Source organism: Nannobrachium achirus (assembly GCF_963921795.1).
Source record: "Nannobrachium achirus genome assembly, chromosome: 16".
In the NCBI taxonomy this organism is placed as follows: domain Eukaryota; kingdom Metazoa; phylum Chordata; class Actinopteri; order Myctophiformes; family Myctophidae; genus Nannobrachium; species Nannobrachium achirus.
In genome coordinates, this window is record NC_137823.1 from 23,357,727 (window position 1) to 23,374,657 (window position 16,931).

General features: G+C 44.5%; 1 protein-coding gene across 1 annotated transcript in view; it reads right to left on the minus strand.

The window, feature by feature from the left end:
* Window positions 1-5,576: 5,576 nt before the first annotated feature.
* slc35d3 (solute carrier family 35 member D3) overlaps window positions 5,577-16,931 on the minus strand; it is a gene marked incomplete at both ends in the record, with an annotated part of 15,289 nt that continues 3,934 nt past the window's right edge. The window contains 3 exons of the mRNA XM_080744806.1: window positions 5,577-5,960; window positions 7,228-7,647; window positions 8,327-8,484. Coding sequence (XP_080600932.1) covers window positions 5,577-5,960; window positions 7,228-7,647; window positions 8,327-8,484 — 962 coding nt within the window. The remainder of the gene's footprint in view (window positions 5,961-7,227; window positions 7,648-8,326; window positions 8,485-16,931) is intronic.

Here is a 16,931-nt window from a genome sequence, read left to right on the forward strand (position 1 = left end):
CCCTAAAGGAACCCACAGAGTCCCCGGATTCCACTTTGAGAACCATTGCATCAAATGATAGAGAAAACAAGCTTGCAGACAGAGAAATAACTATTAATGCTGGGTTTCCATCCTAAAACAAAAGTATGTGAATTATAATTCATTAAAGATGGAAAACGATCACTTGATGCGTAAGTATATACAATACTAATATATATTTCTGTGCAAAACATTGCGCACCATATTAATAGTGGAAATACATGTCAAATTAGCGCTGCAGTCTCTTTCCTATTTTGTTTTACGCCCTTGTATCTCTTGTAGATACATTCTAGTCATATTACTTGCTTGAGGTCGGCTGATAGAAACACATTTAATGCACATTTTAGTTTTTTGACATTGCAAAAGTTTACTTAAAATCCTCTTGGATGGAAACGTAGCTACAAACAGAGAATTCAACTTACAGACAGAGGCATTACAGAGAAAGAAAGTAAATAAATTGGAAACAAGTAAAACGTACCATAGAAAAACAACGTAGGAAAAAGTACCAACTACAGACAAACCAACTAGCAGAAAACATTTCACAGGCATAGCAACCAGCCTTACAAACAGAATAACCAACATACAGAGTAAAAGACAGACCAGTAAACAGAGAGGTAGACAAACCTACATACCCGGATATCACCAAATGGTAGCCAGGCATACCCTCTGACCCTTTTTCATATTAAACACAGACGCTGGGGCTATTATTTGCAGTTTCTTCAGCCTAATTGGAACTGTAACCAAATAATGGCCTGGGGCAGGCCGGTGCAAAAATAAATAAAAGCCTGCTTGGACACCAAGCATTTAAAAGAACCAGGCAGCTATTTGCCTGCTTCTTTAAACCGCTTAATTGGGGTCCAAATCAATTTTGCGTATGAAACGCCACGGCTGCTATTTGGTGATATACGGTACAGACAGACAGTCAGACAGACAGACAGACAGACAGATAGACAGACAGACAGACAGACGGGGACCACATGCAGCCTTTTACAACCTGGACGCAGCGACACGAGTCAACTTAAATGAATGCCTGATGATCCATCTTCAGTACACATCTACAGGCTACTCCTGATTTGGCACGGTAGGTTCAAAGTGTTAAATATATATATATATATGGATTGATTTCCACATTGCATCATGCTCTCATCATTTCATTCTCTTTTACAGTATAAGCATTTCTTTACAAGTCTTGTAATGACTGAGCTCCGTACGGCTCTGAGGTCCCGTTAGACCGTGACGTAAGGCAAAAGTGCACCTGAAACCACACCACACCACACCACACCACCACCATCGCTGTCGTCACTGCATCTACCGCAGCGGTTCCCACACCTTCTCCGGATCAGGGGCTTTGTGAGCTTGTAGATCAGCTATTTATTGTTGGTGAAGAGAGTTGTCGTAGATGGAAAAAGAACTCATCGAGTACAGTGCAAATCAGGTCTGTTTTACTAGTAAGCATAGTGAAGTGATATTGATGTAGTGATATTGATGAATTCCAAATATTATCAAATGATCTTGCGGTACCCCTGGACTGGCAACACGGCACCCCAGGGTGCCCCGTCACCCACTTTGAAAAGCCCCGGTGTAAAGTAACTAGTACAGTACTTGAGTAAATGTACAAAAAGTACCATTTAGAGGTATTTGTACTTTACTTGAGTATTTCCAACTTCCAATACTTTTACTTCTACTCCATTACATCTTGGATCCAAATATTGTATTTTACTCCACTACATTTATTTGAGAACTTTAGCAGTTACTTTGCATAAATACATTATAATATTATAAAACATACATAAACCACTTTAGCCCTATTTTATACTGTGACTATTTGAAAATAGCCTATTTTCAAACATTTAGTACTTTTAGTTATTTAAGTACATTTTGATGTCTATACGTTTGTCCTTTTACTCAAGTAAATTCTGACGTCTGGACTTCCACTTAACAGAGTATTTCAACAATGCAGTATTGATACTTTTACTTAAGTAGAAAATGCGAGTACTTTTTCCACCACTGCCGGCGCCACAGGTTGGGAACCGCCTATCCACGGTAGTTACTGTGACGTACGTCATCACACGAATATCGTCGGAGGTTTTGTCACAGTGATGCAGGCCAGATTCCTTTAAGTTTCTGTTAACATTTTCCTATCCACACCTCCTGTCCTGATAATGCCCTGCCATATGCATTACATCATTGTATTTCTTCGACATTGAAATCCCTCTCCTTTTGTTTCATAACGTGGCTTGCTCGGTCATATACAGTCACTGCCAGTAATTCATGCATGGAGGATTGAGATGACTGGAAACACTGCTGGGGGGCTCGTCCCACAACGACCTAGATGATGATGACAGTAACTCTCCACAGGTGCATCCAAATTTAGTGGCGTCACGTCTGCTAATAATGCAATTTGAAGTAGGCCAAGGAGCAGCGCCGGCCGCTAAGCACTCTAGTAGTCTCTCTGTGTGAGCAGGAACGGGGAACGGGGCCTGTGTCTGTTCTCATTTCAAACGAGGAGCTAGGGATGGGACGATAAGCCATATTATCGTTTATCGTGATAAAAAAACACTCACGATAATCGTATCGTGGAGATTTAATTTATCGTGATATTGTTGTCTGTCATGCACTGGGATCAATTCACCTTTTATTTGCCGAGCTGCATATCCGGTACCACTTAAACCCTCTATAATTGGTAAATTACTAGTTATTACTTAAAGTACTTATAATAATGTACTTGATACAGTCTTTTTTTCACTCTTTCAAATGTCGCAATGCGACGCGTTGTGAGCTTGTAGATCGGCTATTTTTTGGCAAATGTTCCGCCCCTGGATAATGGATTTTGATTATCACGATAATATCGTAAATCGCGATTTCTTTTGTCACAATAATCGTGATATGACATTTTCATATCGTCCCATCCCCACGAGGAGCAGCATGATTCTCGCAAATGTAAAAAGGAAACGCAAAGCCACTGACAAGAGACTTGCCGACAAGGCGACGCATGGTAACAGGTCTTTCTTTAGTCATTAATGTAGATATGCCCAAGACTGCAAAAGCCTAAATACAAGCATGTATTTGATGAAATCCAAAGCGGTTGTTGTAATCTCAGTTGGAATACGTTGCACATTTATTTAGGCTAAGTCATGGGGTTCAAATCTGACCTGAAGGCCCTTTGCTGCATGTCATCCTCTCTGTCTCCTGCCTTTCCTGTCTCTCTACTCTCTGTCAAGTAAAGCAAAACATGGCAGACCTTTTTTTTCTCTTCATCTTTAAAGACCGCGTTTAACAACACATGATTTATCAGAAACACTATATTTTCCTCAGAAAGTGGCGACATGCCTCTTATCTCAAAACCATTGCAAAGCTGTGCATGTTTTGCCAGACCTTGCTTTGGGTGAAGAAAAAAGTGTCATTTAAAAAAATGCTTTTTTTTCCTTTCTACCAAATTTAATTTGAAACATACTCAGCCACTGCCAAAGCCAATACAAGAGATCTGCAGATGCACATTTACACAGACAGACTTCCATTTCCTTTGTGGCCCAAAATATGTAAAAAATAAGAACAGTACAGTTTCCCTTTTTTGTTAAGACTTCTATTCCACAATGGGCTTATCACACAGGTGCTTCGTTAATCCAGGCATGCCATAGAGAAGTCCCAACTATGAATGATGGAAGGTTACTTACAATGTTACACTCGAAGAAACATTCCCATCGAGACAACCATTGATATCACGTAAGCCCATCTCCATGCATGGTCCAGTACACAGCATGGTTGTCCTTAGCAACCACACCAGGCCATTTTGACTGAACAATGTCACTGATCCAAGACACATTCCAACCGCTCCGTTAGTTGGTGGATTCTAGTGAGTTTATTCTTTTATTTGCCCTTATTTGAACTTTTGCAATCAGTAAACAGTGTCACTAATTCACACAGCAGCCATTTTGCACAGCACAGAGTGTGATGTAAGTGAGAAATGGCGGCTGTGTGAATATGGTCACGATAAGAGAGAGAGAGAGGGGAGGGACAGACAACCGTAAGGCTTCTCTCTGGGGCCACATTGACCTATTAGGCAATACCTTTTTACCATTTGCTTAGCAGTTTGTCCAGAAGTTTCCAAAAGCTGTATTGCATTTACAGTCGTTGGGATCACCACACGTGTTCACCGTGGCTTGTCTACCAAAACCGAGTCCATTTCGGCAGCTGTTTAGAGCAGGAGACTTGGTCGCAAAACACAGCAATCCTCCAAGCTTCCTCCATTCACAATGGTCACTTGGACTGGAGGCTCAAAGGCTTTTCTATCCCTGTTTAACAGAGTATTTATAGCATTGGCTCTTTCCCCACAGCACTGACCAGCTATTTGTGGTGGGCATACAAAGCCGAATTCAGGACAGTCGCGGAGGACCTGCGACGGCGTATGCATGCACGTGTTAGGCTGAATGGCAACACTATTGTGCAGTGGGCTTATAGCAACATATTCATGCTTGTTTTTCCCACTCGGGAGAGGACCTGCCGTTGCACATTCAAGCATGCTCCTAGCGCTGAGACCACCAAGTGCTAGACGTCAAAGTCAAACACGGTCCGACTCTTCGCGAAAGAGCTCAGCTTGGCACTTCAAATCACCTTTTAAAAATAATATATCCGCATACTGTACTGTAGCAACAGAGGCGGATTTAGCCATGTTTCCACCTTTTCAAATGAAAACGGGCGCCCAGATATGCCACCAGGGGGGGCAGGGGTCTGTTCGAAGGGGTCCGTTAAGAGTAAAGCAGATTCTGCACATATCATGTTTCCTGGGGGTCATATTATGAAGCTTATGTAGTAAAGAGGACACAAAGACCTGCATGCTGCCAGTGAGTCCACGGCACTGGCGGTCAACTCGGCAAAGCAAAGCGGGAAAGGGTCTGCCGTCCCAGTCGGCGTCATTCTTTTGTAAACAACACGCAAGCTGGAAGTCTGATTCGTTTTGTTTATCACAGCAACTATGTGCGACACATAACAGAACAGAGAGTTCATGTACCACAAACTGCTTAGTGGCAGTCGTCAACATAACAGCACTGTTGTTGGCCTGAGCTCAGCCTCGGGGGGGCGACGCACAACGACGCAAGTGCTCAACACACAAGCTCACGGGGGAAATGCATGACACGCAACACAACACAACACAACAATTATTATTTAATTCAAGAACAAAATAATAATATTTGTGGAGTGTGGGTAAGGGGGGGGGGGCACAATGACAGTTTGAAATTGGTCTAAAAATCTCTATATCTGCCCTTGCATAGCAACAGCATGACCGTGACCAGCACTTCCTATAAGCATCTGTTTAGCGCCGCTAGCTAAAAGGGACGTGCCCAGTGGACACGAGGCTTTAGACAAAAAATGTTTCTCTGCAATCCAGGTGCTTTGTCCTTTTTATTGCGCCCCTCTCCTCTCCTCAGGGGTTTCCTGTGTGTTCCGTTCACTCTCTCGTGTCATTCTAATAGGCTCTTGTCCTTTTGACCGGCCCGTCCTACTCCTAGTCTCTAGTGTCTTCCCTATAGTCTCCCGGTCGGTCGCCCCCCGCCCCCACCTTAGGGGCTGGGCTGCTGCTCCTCCATGTTATCGAGCAGCGTGTCTTTCTTCATGAACTGCAGGTGCCTGACGGACCTCAGCACGCCGCTGAGCGACGCGGCCTGAGGAGCGGTGACGCCTCCGGTGGTGGTGGCGGCCGCGGCGGTCCCGCTCTGGAGGTGCTCCCTCTGCATCTCCACAACGTCCTGTTCCGACATCACGCCGCTCCGCTTGCCGCCTCCTCCGGCGACGACGTCCTCCGACGGCCAGGCGTCGCCGTTAGCCAAGCTGGCCTCCGGCTCGCCGTCTCCTTTGCTTATGAGCAGCGCTTCGTCTCCGTCGGCGACCGGCCACTGGGACTGGGATCCCACCACGCCGTCGGGAACCACAACACCCCCGCCCACCTGTGGTAGAAAAGTTCATAGACTGTCAAATGTGTATTTATCCTACTTATATTCAACTTTGTAGAACTTAGATTAAAGCAAATATCACGCTAATTTAGCTGTCAATCCAACAGCTGACATCCTCCACGGTCTGTGACTTCTACTTCTACTCTGTGTCAGCAATCAGCATACAGTAATCTGTCCTAAAGTGAGACTACATGGTCATTGCTAACTTAACCAGTCAGTCTTATTATATACTGTATGGTACTTAGTATAGCATGGTTCTATTCGATCTCCATTTAGGGAGAGCATCGATGTGTATAAGAGGTGTCCCAAATGACAAGCTCTGGCTGGCAGGGCACAGCTCTGATGCTGTGAATGCTGTTTCTCTCTGCTGGAATCTTCAATAAATTGTCAACCTTCTAGGGATGGGACGATATGAAAATGCCATATCATGATTATTGTGACAAAAGAAATCGCGATTTATGATATTATCGCGAGAATCAAAATCCATTATCCTGGGGCGGAACATTTGCCAAAAAATAGCCGATCTACAAGTTCACAAGTGACGCGTTGTGAGCTTGTAGATTGGCTATTTTTTGGCAAAGACATTTGATAGAGTGAAAAAAGACTGTATCAAGTACGTATATTATAAGTACCTTTTACCAATTATAGAGGGTTTAAGTGGTACGCAGCTCGGCAAATAAAATGTGAATTGATCCCAGTGCATGACGGAGGACGATACCACGATAAATTAAATCTCCACGATACATTTATCGTGAGTGTTTTTTTTATCACGATAAACGATAATATCGCGTATCGTCCCATCCCTACAACCTTCATCCCTGTGGAACATTAACACATAAAATGCCTAAATAGGCACACAATTAGTCTGGAAACGTCTTTATATCAAAATGGCATTCCTGGCGTTTCTACCAATAAATAATAATCAATATTACTATTTTATCGCCAGATTAGCAAAAACACTACATTACCCATAAGCCTCAGCGGCGCTCGCTGATGACGCGCGCTGGTGACGCGCATGACGTGCGCAGAGCTCTGGGAAACAGAGCGTCATTCTGCTCCCATGTTATGTGAACGGGCGCTGCTAGCTGCTAGCGACCAAACACTGAATTGGATTATACAATACCACGTTAACGTTATGATGCGTGGCCATCACCGTCGCCGATGTATGCATGCACAACGCGCATGCACACGCCTCGGTGAGTTCCATTAACCCTATGATGGCATCCCATGTGTTAATGTATTATTATTTTCCATCACGCACCCCGGCGTCGTCCAGCGGTGGCTTCTCGTTGTACGGCAGGCCCGCCAGCGGCCCGTCCTTGCTGCCATCTTCCTCCAGGTCCTGGTAGGAGAGCTTCCGCTTGGTCTCAAAGTACTTGACCACGCAGTAGGTGACCGAGCCCACCGTGTTGACCACCACGCCGGCGATGAAGAGCCGCGTGGGCACCACGTCGACGAAGCACAGCATGCCCACGGTGATGGTGGCGATGCTCTTGACCACGCCCACGAAGCTGGTGGTGACGGCCGAGTTGATGTAGGTGCAGTGCAGCGTGGTGAAGTTCATGGCGCAGCCGATGGCCACGCACAGCCAGAAGATGCAGGAGATGTGCGGGTCCTTCCAGCCCGGGTACGTCCACATGTGGATGGCGTCCATGGAGACGAAGGAGCACGCCAGGAGGACCTGGTGGAGAGAGGAGAGGAGAGGTGTTTTTATCAACCCCTTTCAGAGAATGTGAGCATCTAGAGCAGGGGTTCCCAAACTTTTTTGTCTCAGGGCACCCCATGAATATTTTTTTTCAATCCGAGGCACCCCTACATTATAATTTTCACTCCCAGCACCTTATATTTATAGCATATCGTCGTTGTCGGGTGGAAACCTTGTATGTCCAAAACCGTTCATTTGTATTTGTATTTACACTCCCTCTACCAACCTGGGGAGAGCAACGGACTGACCTAATGCATCCCTCTATGCTTGAGGAGTCCAAGTTGCTTCTTTTCACCTGACAGGGGGGATTTCCCTGGTTGGACGTAGGGTGTGGAAGGAACACGTTATTCCAACCAGTTCCTTTCCCTTCCATCAGGCGCCCCGGCTGGCCAGGGGGAGGCATTACAGAGACCAGGATTATTACTGCATGCTTTTTGTGAGGGTATACCCTAGGAGACATGGGGAGAACATGCAAACTCCACACAGAAAGGCCCTTTTGCCAACCCCACCTAGAGTATGGACACTGATGACCTAAGCGCCCACAGCGTCCCCGGCAGGAATCAAACCCAGGACCTTCTAGCTGTGAGGCGACAGCACTACTAACTGCACCACCGTGCCCGCACACGCATACCACAGACAGGTTAGTATTAGTTACCGGTGAGGCCATGATAGCGATGGCGTACTGTGCGGTGAGCGGCCCGTGTTCGCTGTCCGTGCTGGTCTTCTGGATCAGCACCAGGTAGGAGGCGTGTATGATCACAGCCAGGACCCCTGTCACGTAGCCGAACGGATCGCCTGTCAGGTCCCCGGCCCCTGCAGTGAACACAGTTTAAATACAAGGTTAGGTTCATAGCTGAGTGGTTAGTGAGCCCGCCTGGGGAGCCAGAACCCCTGGTTGTTCCAGGTACGATTCCAGGTTAGACCAGCAATCAATGTTGATGTGTGTCCCTGAGCCCTTAACCCCTAATTCATACATGGGCAACTGGTGACCCGCAGGTTAATATCGGAATACTGATATATTATTGATTTCAGCTGATACAATTCCAGACATGCAAACATGACCCGCTTTAATTATTTCAGTTTACAGTAGTAGCTTAATGACTAGTACTAATCTTTTTTATTTCCAATGTATTTGTATTTAAGTTCATAAAGTTAGCATAAGAACATATAAATGCAAATACAATTAGCAAAAAAAAGCATTCCAATCAAAAAAATTGCAAAAATAGCCGATCTACAAGCTCAAAGCGCATCGCAGTGTGATGCGTTTTGAGCTTGTAGATTGTCTATGTTTGCTATTTTTGACTGTATATGCAATGTGGCCCTCTGGAGTGAGTGTGAAAATATAGTGGCCCTCTCCATCATCAAAGTTGCCCACCACTGCCCTAATTGCTCCCCGAGCGCCGTGCAATCCAATGGCCGCTCACTGCTCCTATAGTTGTTATAGGATGGGTAAATGCAGAGGACGACTTTCACCTACTGTATGTGTGTAACGTCCGGGTTTCGAACCCAAGTCTCCCACATGGAAGTCTGATATTGTTAACCACTAGACGAAAGGGATATCCCTATGGACTGGGGGAGATACTAAACTTTTGAGGCCATCAGGCTGAGGCACTCTGCCACATACAGTATATAAAGTATATATATATAAATATAATATAATGGCTACAATTCTATTCCATCTATTAAATTACGAGTCATTTGGCGCAAAATTATTCACAAACACGAGTGCGCAAACGGAGGAGCACAATCCGCCGTTGTCCGTCAAAAAGATCAGCGACAATATATTTTGGAAAATAAGTGATTCAACTCAATGCTTTCAAGTGCTATCCTCTGGATTTCCCGTCAAAGACAAGAGAGATGGAAGACCGGAGGTACAGTATAGGACGGATGGAAATATGGGGGGGTGGGGTGTGTCTGTATTAATGACTACTGGTGTGTACGCTGCACTGTGCATCCATGACGCCCCCCCCTCTTTATCTGAGCTGTCATTGTATCCCCCCCTCCCCCTCCCCCTGGGCTTATTTCGTTGTCCTCCCGGTGAACCTCCTCGGTGTCGCGGGGCTGCCGATGGCTGTGTCTGCCGGCGAGGGCATCAAGTCCCTCCCCCTCTGTGTCAGTTTCTCAGGCCTGATGCGATTGCGGCTATAGGGAACTGAATGTCAAACTTGATGTACAGGTCTGCCTTCTTCTCGTGAAGGGGTTGCGGTGTGGCAGAGTGCCCTCGCTGAACTTGGCGCCACGACTTTAGCCAGCAGAGTCCATTATGATGGAGGCGCACGTGTGCGCTTGCATTGTGCGTGTGCGCAGAGATGGGCAGTATTTGAAATATATGTATTTGAAATACGCATTTGAAATACTTTTTTGTGTTTTGAAATATGTATTTCAAATACAAGAAAGTGTTTCAAAATAGTATTTCAAAATACTAAAAAGGATTTCAAATCCGTATTTCAAATACATGTATTTCAAATACTGCCCATCTCTGCTGCGTGTGTGTGTGTGTACGCATGTGTGTTGATGAAGGCATGTTGTTTAGGTTGGATGAAGGGGTATGGTAAAGCCCTTTCTTAGCACTTTCATCATCTCCATCTCCAAATCTCTCTCTCTCTCTCTCTCTCTCTCTCGTTTTAGTACTTCTCAGACATTTAATGTATTAGAGGCTATTTTCACCGAATGTTCCACCATAATGTGGAGGGAACTAGACTGGGTTTAAAGTGGTTAATTCAATGTGCGTATGCAGTGCATGTGTGCATGTGTATATGACTTTGACAGTCATACACGTGTGCCTACAGAAACACACACACAATGAGGGCAAATAGAGCTTAGCCGGAGACTGCCTACACACACAAGTCTGGACTGCAGTAGGACAGCACCAATTATATATGTGTGCGTGCGTGCGCGTGTGTACGCGTGTGGTGGGGGGAGGCGATGTTTTCAGAAAATGAATTATCGACTTCAGGTGCTGTTCGTGACTTGAGGGTCAGTATGAATAATGAGATAGCAGAATGTACCGATTAGCGGGAATTAAACGTTGGAGGCGCTCTTTGTGGCGTGTTCCCAAAAGGTTACAATCACACGGCAAGAACGCTATTAGTCTATGATAATTATTATGGAAATAACAAAATGCTTTTTAAGTTGTCCATTGGGTTGTTTCTTAGCCCCTGGCCAAATTGGTCCTGACAAGCTCGTGCATGCGTGGGCAAAGAAAAGAGGAGTATTGTGTGATTTGGAATGTTGACTTAGTAGTGGTTTCAAAGTTTAAAGGAGGGAATCATTTCAAGGTTTAATTGGTGCACGTGAGGCATATTCAGAAAGAGAGAGCGAGAGAGAGGGGGGGGGCAGACAGAGACTGAAAGAACAACAAAGAGGAAGGAAGGTACTGTACAGAGCGATTAAAAGACATGGAGAGAGGCAACAAAGAGAGAATGAAAGGGAGGGGAGAAAAGATGAGACAGAGCTAGAGGGAGACGGGAAAGGAAGGGAGGTTGGACAAAAGCGAGTAAAGTGAAAGAAAAAAAGAGTGACGCAGGAAGAGAAGAACAGAGAGGTATAAAAAGTCAGAGAGCAAAACAACAAAGAGACACTGAAAGGGAGGCAGACCCAAACGGACCCGGAAAACATCTTTGAGAGGGTAAAAAAGAAAAAGCACAGCTCTTTGATCCGTTTCAGTTTGCATACTGTGTATACAGTGTTATAGGGCTGGGCGGGTTGTGCTGCTCCACAAGGCAGGATAGCAGAGTAACTACACATTTCTGATCAGAACTGAGTTATATATTTGGATCAAAGGTCAAATCAGCCGCTATTTCTGATCAAAACTGAGATATTTATTTGGATCAAAGGTCAAATCAGCCGCTAAGGTTAAACCTTGAACATCCAAAATGTACAATTGTTGAAATATCACTCATTAATACATTGCAGTGCAACATCACACATAATGCTGATAACCCATTTGTCTGGCCAGTTGAAACACTTGAATCACATATTTCTTTACTTTGCATAATTACCACACTTTGTAGGGCAGTGCATGTACCTGACACTAGCCTACTAGCCTCGGAAACCCAGACTTTTATACTAGCCTACTGACACCTTGCTTGCTCTTCTATTCAAACACCTAGAGGGCAGTAAAACTCATGCCATGCTATTATTTGATTTCTAGTTTAGTCTTGTGTAGCCCAGACATTAAGAGATCCCTGCCTATACACACTGATGTATCTGGTGACATCTAAATCTAAATAGTTGCTAGAATAGTGGAGAGATCCAACGCTAAGCCGCTGCTTTGGAAAACCAATCCTGACACCATCCCAAATATGAATCCACCGCCCTAAACTGCCTAAAGTATGTGTGTTGGTACTGCAATGCAGTTATTGTTATTTTTAAATCTCCAAATTGTTTCCGCCCAGTTTCAGCGACCAAGGCTGATTGACTCTCGCCAGTCTCTCTAGCTGAGCCAAGCACTTAGATATTGGCTAACAAATCAAGTTTTCATGAGCTTTCAACCAGTGGTGTAAAATACATTTACTCAAGTACCGTACTTAAGTACAAGTGTACACACGTACGTAGGGTTTAAGCTTGTGGGTTTGAGCTTGTACTGTAGATAAACAGTACATTTGAAAACTTTCTGCATAATAAGTACATTTTGACACCAATACATTTGTACCTTTACTCAAGTAAATTTTGAATACCCGACTTTTACTTATAGCAGGGGTCTTCAACGTTTTCAGGCCAAGGACCTCTTAGCTGAGAGAGAGAGATGAAGCAGGGACCCCCTCTACATATTGTATAAATGTGTGATGCAGATTTTCATCGATTTCATAGATTCATAGACTTGTTTTACAGCACTGTCATCAGTCTATGTTGGATTCATGTTAATGTGTATCTAACCACTTAAATCGTCGATATTTTGTAAACTTGACCTTTCACTATGTACTTGGTCTGCTCTTTTTTTTTAACTCTACACCAAACCTATTTGCCGAAAATAGCCGATCTACAAGCTCTCAACGCCTCGCAGAGTGAGGCGTTGAGAGCTTGTAAATCTGCTATTTTTAGCTAAGGTTCTCTGCGGAATAGGGATGCGAGGGTTCAAGTTGTTAATTTAAAATAATTATCCTATCACACAAGGATTTGGTGGCCCCCCTGTAGTAACTCTAACCCTGTTGAAGACCCCTGACTTAGATACTATATAGTATTTTTCCACCACTGCTTTCAACACAAGGTTACCCCACCTGTTGGTGGATATTACACTACATAACTACAGCTGTACTTTGGTGCTGACCTAGTTTGGTTTGGATGGATCCTCGACTTCTCTCTCCTTCAGAACCCAGAGGGTGAGCTGAATGAGTGCACGTCAGCTGAGCTCACTCCGTCTACAACACGTTCACCCCTGCAGGCCCGGGGCTAATCATTTTTTGCAGGTCCTGTGACACACTTTGTCAGCTGTCAGCTTTTCTCTGCAAGCACTCAGCAGCGAGCGCTGTCCAAATTCAAATCGCAATATGCAACATTCAATACGACTTAAATGCTGCGTATATACGTGTATACACTTTGTTGAACGGGGTCCCCCTGGGCTCTGTCCTTGGCCCCTCCTTTTCCCATCTGTGGATCAATCAATCAATCAAAGTTGATGAGGTGTATTTTTCCCAGGGATATACCGCCATGCATGCCCCGCTTTATGTCTGATAGAATTTCAATAACTAATAAAGAAAGGAAATAATACAATTAACACCCGGTAGAAAAAAATGACACATTTGACTTTGAGGGCAATGGCTCAAGCTCCTCTGGGATCTAGCTGAGCACGTACCTGCCTTCCCCCATCCATCACGTACGTGACTGATAGGCAGGTTTCAGAACTGCCTTTTGAGACAGAGCCACAGACATTCTTACCAGTAAGACGGGGGTGAAAGGTGACCTCGCCCTAAAGGGGGTGTGCAGGACGGAATTTGCACGGGACGGAATTCATTTGCAAGTGTGATTCGAGTTGCGGTTGGTTGTTTAAGTTGGACTGGTTAAACTGACACAATATGTCCATTCCCAGATATGGGCATAATATTGATGGCATAAAAGGGATTCTATTAGTATGGTTGCCCCAACAGGGCATCATCTGGGAATCAGATGTAGAGGGCAGGGATCTCCATATATGGGCATAAAAGTGACAAGGACGTAATACATTTTCAAGTGTGACTTGTGTCACGGTAACACACTGGTTAAACTGACACAATATGTCCATATATGGGCATTCCCAGATATGGACTTAATAACGACCGTCAGGTCGCAAGTTACTATGAAAAGCTCCACCGGCTGTCCATCTGTCCGTAACGTAACGTCACACTTTTGCCCCTACTCTTATCTCCGGCACCGTTGCCCCTATCCACACCAAACTTTGCACATACACTCCTTGGATGGCAAATCACAACCTCCGCCCCTGATTTCTCACATGACTCTCTTCTAGCACCACCATCAGGCCGATTTTTGCAAAACACATTTTTTGACACTGCTCCAACAGATTTTGGCCTAAAATCACGCAAAGCGCTACACAGTATCTCTAAAGTCATGTCATCAATATGGATCTGTACCATTTCCCATATTCCCTCCTGATTGGCTACGATTGCCATCTAAAGTTTGTGTATGAGACGTGACAGTCGCTTATCTCCCGATTAGGGAGTCTTACTGGTATTGATGGCATAAAAGGGATTCTATTGTATGGGCATTCCCAGATATGGGCTTAAGATTCAGTCGTCTCCATGTATGGATATCCAGGGTTTGATCTTTGATGAGGTAGATAGATAGATAGATATACCTTTATTATCCCACAGGGGAAATCAGTTGCCCAGAGGCAGCACAGCAGTTTAAGGTTACAAGTTACAAGGAAGTAAAAAAAAGTATTGTTGTGTACTGTCAAAAAAATCAAACCTCGGTTCGAAGTGGAGCGGTGAATTTGAGCAGCTGTACCCTATGTGAGTGAGTGAGTGAGTAAACTGTGCCTGTGAGTGAGTGGTGAGTGTGCCTGGCCTGCACAAAACAGCGCCCCTCCTTTAACTAGTGTGTTGTGTGTGGCCACTCAAGGTATTGCCAGGCTACTGACACGGCCAGCCAGCCACCCAGCCACCCACCCACCCACCCACGGACATACCCACGGACATACCTGTCTATTGGGAGCGCTTTCACCGCTCCAAAAAGCAAGGCACAATAAAAGAAGAATATAAATAAAGTGTCAAAAAGCTGTCACAATAAAAGAAGAATATATACACAAAGTGTCCAAAGCCCCGTTTTCACTGAGTCAAACTTCTGGAAGTTTTTTCCAAAATGACGGCAATTTTGAAATTCACGCCATGTGAAAACGGCCACTTATTTTGTCTTCCGTGAGTTTTGGTGTCCCAAACGTGACGGGAAAATACCTAGTAATTTTTGCCTAAAGTCCCGGCAGAATAGAAATATCCCCACAGTGAAAGCGGCATACCGTGATTTTTACTTTTTTCGGACAAGCAGGTGCACGCAAGGAGCCAATATTAACAGTTAAAGCATTGTAATTGGGATTGAAAGCTTCAGAATCCATATTGCATTCGAATGTTATGTAAGCCAGCCAAACACAGAAGACAGACTCGAGAAATGCAAGCGTAATGCTAGATCAATGCATGGTTCAAAATTATTCTATAGCCTATTTGTAATTAAGCTGTGTGGGTTTTGATACAAGTCCGCTCTGGAGACAGGAGCGCGATGCGCTCGTAATGTGATAAAAGCTGGAATCTTTACCAACTTTTTTTACGGTGCTATAGCCTATTTTTTGTCTGAGTGAGACACAATGCGCTCATTTGGCCTATGCTGTGATGAAAGTTGGAAGCTACCAACTCAAAGAGCGTAACTTGTTAAATCCATTGGTGAGAGAGAAAAGGAGAGACGAACAGACGTGACTCGCTGCTGCTTTAGCAAGCGATCAAGCGTCCAGACGCAGACGGTGTGGTAAGCACTGGTTGCCATGTTTGCTAATTATAAGCGACTATGGTCTTGATTTCCGTAAAGTTGCTTGTAGGCCTATGTATTGATCGTTTCTGGCTGCTTTTTATTTGTTGTGATCTTTTAGATCGGTAATTGTCAAGTAGCTGATGTGGCGATGCTTATAGTTTTAAATTGCTTTTGTGGCCTAGATAATATCACTTTTTGGGGCTTATTTTCGTACACCTGGTTGCTTATTTCTCTCGCAAAGTCTGGCAACACGGATTTTCATTCCGTGACGGTTTAGTAGTGAAAACGATGTATTTTATGGCGATGCCAGCATTTTTGCTCATGTGAAAACACCCAAAAAACAAAACTCCCGGCAAGTTGAAAATGATTATGCTAATTATTTTGCAGGAAAAATTCCGGAACTGTAGTGAAAACATGCCTCAAGAAACATTCAACACACATAAGTGTCACGTCACACATGAAAAGCAATACTCAAAGCACAACTTAACAAAGCAGTGCCAAACAAAAGTGTACATATCAACACAGCAATAGTAATCAATTCTACCATCGGTCTTGACAGCGCAGCAGTGAGGTGGATGCAGTCTTACCTGGTGGGGAGGGAACAGGTGGTGGAGATTAACGGTACCCTGTCCCCCCCCCTCCCGGTAAACTGTGGTGTTCCTCAAGGTAGCATACTGGGACCTCTGTTGTTCCTAATATACGTGAACGACATGGCATCTGCTTGTGACTGCAACCTGTTCCTGTTCGCGGATGACTCGGCTCTCCTAGTCTCGGGCAAGGACCACTTGCAGGTTGAGAAGACACTTAACTCTGAACTAAGTAAGATCTGCACATGGCTTAACGACAACAAATTATCAATTCACCTGGGTAAAACAGAGTCCATCCTCTTTGGATCAAATCATAACCTCAAAAAAGTTGATAACTTCACAATCAAAGTGGGTGACAAGGTCATAACACGAAAAAACGAAATCTCTTACTTAGGATGTATCCTTGAAGCTAATCTTTCCAGTGAAAAGATGACTTCTAAAGTAATAAATAAAATCAACCAACGAACTCGTTTCCTACAGAGGATCGCCCCGATGGTCAATTCCAACACACTGAAGACCATAGCTGGTGCAATAATCCAGCCCCTCTTTGACTACGGAGTCCACGTATGGTATTGTGACGCCCCACAAGCCCTGAAAACTAAACTACAAACAGCCCAAAATAAACTAATTAGGGTCCTGCTTAGACTTCCCTATCAGACTCACCTCACCGCTACTCACCAGTTAAGAGTGGGGTGGCTCAGAGTAGTTGACAGAGTACAG